The sequence below is a fragment of the Cannabis sativa genome, chromosome 5, assembly GCF_029168945.1.
Source record: "Cannabis sativa cultivar Pink pepper isolate KNU-18-1 chromosome 5, ASM2916894v1, whole genome shotgun sequence".
Classification (NCBI taxonomy): domain Eukaryota; kingdom Viridiplantae; phylum Streptophyta; class Magnoliopsida; order Rosales; family Cannabaceae; genus Cannabis; species Cannabis sativa.
The window spans coordinates 32,415,116-32,421,115 of NC_083605.1; the positions used below are offsets into that span (position 1 = coordinate 32,415,116).

General features: G+C 35.2%; 1 protein-coding gene across 2 annotated transcripts; it reads right to left on the minus strand.

Moving 5' to 3' along the window:
• Positions 1-965: 965 nt before the first annotated feature.
• LOC115716266 (E3 ubiquitin-protein ligase At1g12760) lies at positions 966-4,337 on the minus strand. 2 transcript variants are annotated; one of them, XM_030645029.2, is made up of 5 exons: positions 3,143-4,337; positions 2,493-2,615; positions 2,262-2,394; positions 1,740-1,904; positions 966-1,617 (listed from the first exon to the last, which is right to left on the minus strand). In XM_030645029.2, exons 1-5 carry the CDS (start codon positions 3,682-3,684, stop codon positions 1,450-1,452), a joined length of 1,131 nt encoding a protein of 376 aa, XP_030500889.2. In that variant the 5' UTR covers positions 3,685-4,337; the 3' UTR covers positions 966-1,449. The 2 variants fall into 2 exon arrangements, with proteins under 2 accessions (XP_030500889.2, XP_030500888.2); XM_030645028.2 differs by having other exon boundaries at positions 1,740-1,907; positions 3,143-4,078.
• Between the last annotated feature and the right edge of the window lie 1,663 nt (positions 4,338-6,000).

Below are 6,000 nucleotides of genomic sequence, written 5' to 3' on the forward strand. Positions count from 1 at the left end.
TAATACACCGGCAGCTACTCCAGTGACTTTTTCAGTACCGACAGTAGACTTACGGAAATTCGTCAGAATTGGCATTGTCGCCGGAAAATTATCAGAAAAATCACCAAGAAACTGGTTTTTTTCTTGGTAATTTTTTTTGTATTTTTTTCTCTATTTGGTTGATTGATGAAACTAGTTTCAATTATTTTTAGTGTATATCATTTTTGTTTTGTTTTCATAATCTTTATTATTGTTGTGTAACAAAATTAGTTCATTGATGAAGAAACCACTTTCTTGGTGAAGAAACCGGTTTTTTGATGAAAAAACCACTTTGATGATTTTTCTAATGATTTTGCTGGCGACAATGCCTATTCTGACGACTTTTTGACGCCGGCAATAACTCTGACGATTTTTCCAACACCAGCAACTACTCCGGCGACTTTTTCGACACTGACATCAAACTCCAGAATAGTCGTCGAATTTGGCATTGTCACAGGTAAAATTACTAGAAAAATCACCAAGAAACTGGTTTCTTGGTGATTTTTCCAGCAACAATACTAATTCTGACGATTTTTTTGGCGCCGACAGTAACTCCGATAACTTTTCCGGCACCGGCGGCTACTCCGATGACTTTTCCAATGCCGACATAAACTCCGGTGACTTTCCGGCACGAGTGACAACTTCGGCAATCACTATAGTTTTATTTGTTTTATTTTTTTAAAAAAATAAATATGAAGAGAATTTTAATATTTTTTATGGTAATTTAATTAAGTTTTATTTTTATGAATTTTAAATTCAGATTTCTTTTTAATGTTTTATATAGTTTTTTTTAGAAAAAAAAATCTATGTTTTTAGTTTGATTGGTTAAATAATGCCATATTTAGTGGTATTTACTTTTTATGCCATATTTATCATAACCTTAATAATTTTTTCCACACTTTTGAAAATAGCCCATAAAAAAAAGGACAAACAACAACAAAAACATGTGACTGTATAATTTAGAGGGCGCCACTAATTATGAAAAAGTTGAAAACTACACAAGAAAGGCACAAAGTTTGGCATGTTCCTTTGGGCATCACCATGATTATTTTTCTTTCTCTCCTTTTCCTCTTCACATATTTTTACTTGCCTTAAAATGGTATACGAGCCTTAGACGCATAAACCCATCCATATAGAAATAAGACGAATACAAAGGGAAGAAAATGACTCTCCCATTACACTACAAGTCATCCACCAATATGCTCCTGTGGCCTCTGCACACCAATTTACATCATAAACAAGTGAAAACGAGTCATGGTCGTTATTGACGACTAGGTAAAACAACACCAACACAGAAGACGCCCACATGAAGTCGAGCAAACAAGCTCTGCATACAACTATCAACTAACAATATAGCGACAGTGAATGCCAAGAACCCATGCCAAGAACCCTAGGTATTGAGATGATTTTTCATAATACTTCAGCAATCCACTAAACTTCTACACAAATGCTGCTCTTTAAAATGTTGTACTTGCAGAGAGGGCAAGTAGCATTGATAAAAAGCCACTTATCAACGCAGGAACAATGGAAGTGATGACCGCAGGGAAGTTGTCTCAGTTCTACACCATCATCGTAAGAAGAAAGGCAGATGCAACACTCCTACAAATTGCCATAGGCATAAAAATTTAAAAATTACCAAGATGAACATATAAATTGACTAATCCGACAAAATCAAACTTAAAAGAAAGATTTTTTGCCATAAATAAGGTAGGTCCATGTACCGCATCCTCTTGTGAAAGAACATGCTCGACTGGTGGGTCAGTGCCACACTCAGTCATTATGCCTCCAAGAGATCCTTGTTCATCGCTAGAAAGTTTATCATTATTGACCATTTTTTTAAACTTGAATTTAGACAACTGCTCAATGTCTTCTTTGGATGCTCCCTCCTGCTTTAACAATGAACCATACTACATTATCAAAGGATTCCAGAAAAGAGCAATCCTCCAAAAGCATAAATGGATGGCCAAAATAATGGTGGAAATGGTCATAAGTTTATTTAAATAAAAATGAGTGGAAATTGTCGTAGTAACTAAAAGTGAAATAGATTCTTTGAGAAAATGTCAAAAGAAATAGAATGAAGCAGAATGTATAGGATGAAAGTGCCAACAAAAGCATGTCTCCGATAAACATGGAAAATGAGCCAGTTTCACATCCTAATATTAGCACCATCACAAATGGATCTGCTACTTTTTGTTGATATTGGACAACTCATGGATTTAGCCCACAAAAATCAGAAGACAAACCTGGTCTGCCACAGCATAAAGAAGAGCAATAATGCAAGGAAGGCAGCAGCAAACAGCAATCCCAATAATACAAGCCAGCGCAACGCAGAAAACCACAAAGAACACGTCAAATCCAAGGAAAATAATACAGAGCCTGTGGACCAAATACAAATATCATACGAAGTTAAGATGTATTGCACTAGTAAATTTCATTGTTTCAGAAAGAAAAGAGAGAAAGAGAGGAGCAATAACCAGTAAAGCTGCGGAGAGGCTTGTGCTAAAGTTTGACCACCCGCAGATACCCAGTAGAACCCAATAATCCACCAGATAAATGAAAACATTGTATTTGCAGATTCCAGGTGCTTTGCTACATTGCTGAGATAGAAAATCAGGAAACAATGAGTGAGTAAATATATCACTTTGAGCAATCCCACATGGTCTAAAGTATCAACTATACCTAACAACTTTAGATTATCGTGCACAGCTCATCATTATCATTGTGGTGATCATCATCATCATCCTTAACAAAACAGTAATTGTGATGATTGATGATGATGATTACAACAGAACTCTGGACATATCATTTGACATAAACTCAAACCACGTCCAGCTACATTATATTACAGGTTTCGCAAATGTACAGAGCTAATAATCAAAAAAAAAAAAAAAGAGTACAAACATCAAAATTTAGGAAGGTTTATACACATTTGTATTTCAAGCATAGACACATTTGTATCGAATGGTCCATAAGTATTAATTTAGTGTAATGAAAGGAACAAGATTCGATCTTTTCAAACAAAACACAACCACTCCAAATTCCTTCTCACCAATCCAGATACCATAATTTCATAAGACAATATACAATTCACAATTCGAAACTATCAACATTAACAAGAATGTACCTGTTACCATCGTCGTCTATCTGAGCCAATGACACATACTGGCTAGAATCCTCCCTCGACCCATAACTCAAATTCCCACCACTCCCTTCTTCCACCGAATTAGGGCGGCTCTGTTGCCTTTGCCGGCGGCGAAACTCGACGCAGACGCACACCACATGTAGAATACACTGAAAAGCGTACCCAATAATCCACAACCTCAAGGGCACATCCGGGGATTCAGTCCGGCTAAGAACCAAAACCGTGGCCGCCACGACTACGAACGCGAAATTCCAAATAATATCGAGTATCACCACGGGTTTCGAGTACGCCCAATCGCTCTGCCTCTCCTCCAATTGCTCGGCTGCGGTCTCACGCACGAGCATCGATGGCTCACGCATCATCCTCCGGCTGCTCGCCTGGCGAAGGAACCGCGCAGCCTGTCGCAAACTCTGCCTCTGAACAAATCGACGGCCGGAATTGCTCTCATCGGAAGAGCCACCCAGAAACGGCGTCGTATCCACAATATCTTCAGATGATCTGTTAGGAGATCTTACCGACGCCATGATATGATTTGACAGCCAAATTGGGAAATTTTATCAATTGATTCGAACCCTAACTCGCTGAGTTGATACAGTTTAGCCCATCAAACTCGGGAATCGATAAGGTCAAGCAGAAAATTGGATATGAAAAGTTGAAATTTTTGTTTTCTGAAAGGGAGAGACGATAATGACGATGTATTTCATCAATTTTTCTTTTTTTTTTTTGAATAATTAGTTTTATAAATCTTTACATAATTTTATTTTAAATGAATCTTTAAATAATTTTTTTTTTTAAAAAAAAATTACCATTATTATTATCTACTATCTATTCCCTTAAAAAAAAAAAGCATGCCAGTTGCATCTCTCTTTTTCGATTTAATTAGACTTTTTGTAATAAAATAATTAAATATTAATAACTCACATGCAACATAAGATAAAGATAGGAGATAAGATATCTAAAATTTTGTTTCTATGGATTGAAACTTGTTAGAATTTTCTTTAATGAATTATAATATTTTTCTTTATTTATTGATTTTTTTAGACTAAATAACTGAGAATAATTTTTATAAATTCTTAGATAAAGAAACTCGTTTTGGTCGTATTTGGTGATACAGTATAAGTTATTACATTTTTTTTTGAGAGAAAGTTATTACATTTTTTATTTTATGTTTTTGGAGAAAACAATTATTGCATATATATCGAGAGAGACATAATATAGAGAACAATCAGATAAGTGGGTCCCATAATTATTTCTTGATTCATCCGAATTCCGAACTGAACGTGACCTATTAAATTCAGTAAAAAGAAAAAAAAAAATCCTCTACCTTCCTTTGTACTATTTTGCTCAACATTTTTCATTAATTTCTTTTTATTACAGAAACAACTTCATTAGGCAACTGCTAAAAAAGTCAAAAAAAAAAAAAGACTTAAATCAAGTAGATACGACCACCATACTTGCACAACATCTCAAGAAAGAACTAATTTAGCGAATTTATGAGCAATATCATTAACACTATGTTTGCAAAACATAAACATAAACAAAGTACTATTAGAATTATTTGTGGACTAATATAATCATGAGTTTAATATCATAAACACAATCATTAACTATGTGTCCAATATTTGTTCACTACCATAATGAGATGGTTAATAATCATATATTATGTTAGAGGCACATGAGAGCACCCTTAAAACTATAATTGACCCATTAAATTATAGTATACCATTATTGGACCACTTAAGCCCAATTAGTAAATAACCCTTTAGGGTTAAAGGGGCATGAGATGTATATATATATATATGTTATATATGAAGAAGTGGTTTTAAGGTAGGTTAATGGTAATAAGGTGAAGAGGGGATAACTCCACATTGTGCTCCTCTCCAATCTTGGTTTTACATTGCATTGTTTGGATTCTTGGATGCTCTAACATGGATCAAATGGATGGTTCATCAATGGAAGGTATGTATGTTTATTTTAGTTTGTGATGCTCTAAATAAAATATAGATCTTGGTTAATGATTATGAGTAAGGAAGATTAGAATTTAATGTGTTTGAATATCTCATAATCTATATGATAATTTAACAATTGGTATCAGAGCTAGTATATTTGATTTTAGAGCTCCATAATAGTTTGAACTAACCCATTTTATTTTTTAAATCTGAAATTTATTACAATTTTTTGTCTTTTTCGGATTTATATGTTTCATGAAATGTAAATATGAGATTTACTCTTTAAATGGGTTTATATATATTTTCTATGGTTTTTTATTTTATTGCTATGGAGGTGTTCATCAATAGTGAAAGGTTTTTTCAAATCTGTTGTATTTTATGAGTAATGTTTTTTTTTTTGTAAAAATGGATGAAATGAATGGAAGAAATTGATAGAGGGTTGAAAATGGAACAAAACCCCTCAAACGTCGTTGGTTTTGGTGGCCGGGAATGCTCCAACCAATCGGGTCACGAAATGGGTCGCGCCGATCCGAGTTGCAGACCCGCGGACCCATGGGGAAGTTTGTTGGGTGACAGGGATGACGAAAAACGACTTGTCGTTTTGCCTCTGTCGGTCAAACGACATGTCTTTTATCATGGGTGAAAAACGTCATTTTTTGGAGCAGAAAAACGATATGTCTTTTGGCTCTGTCAGCCAAACGACGTGTCGTTTTGCATTGAATGAAGGTCGTTTTGGGGCAGAAAACGACGGGTCGTTTTTCACCCTGCGACACGTTGTCCTCCCCAAACGACATGTCGTTTTGCCGAAAACGACATGTCGTACGCACGAAGGCTCAGCCCATTTCCAGCAAAAAACGACGGGTCGTTTTATGACCCTGCGATGCGTCGTTT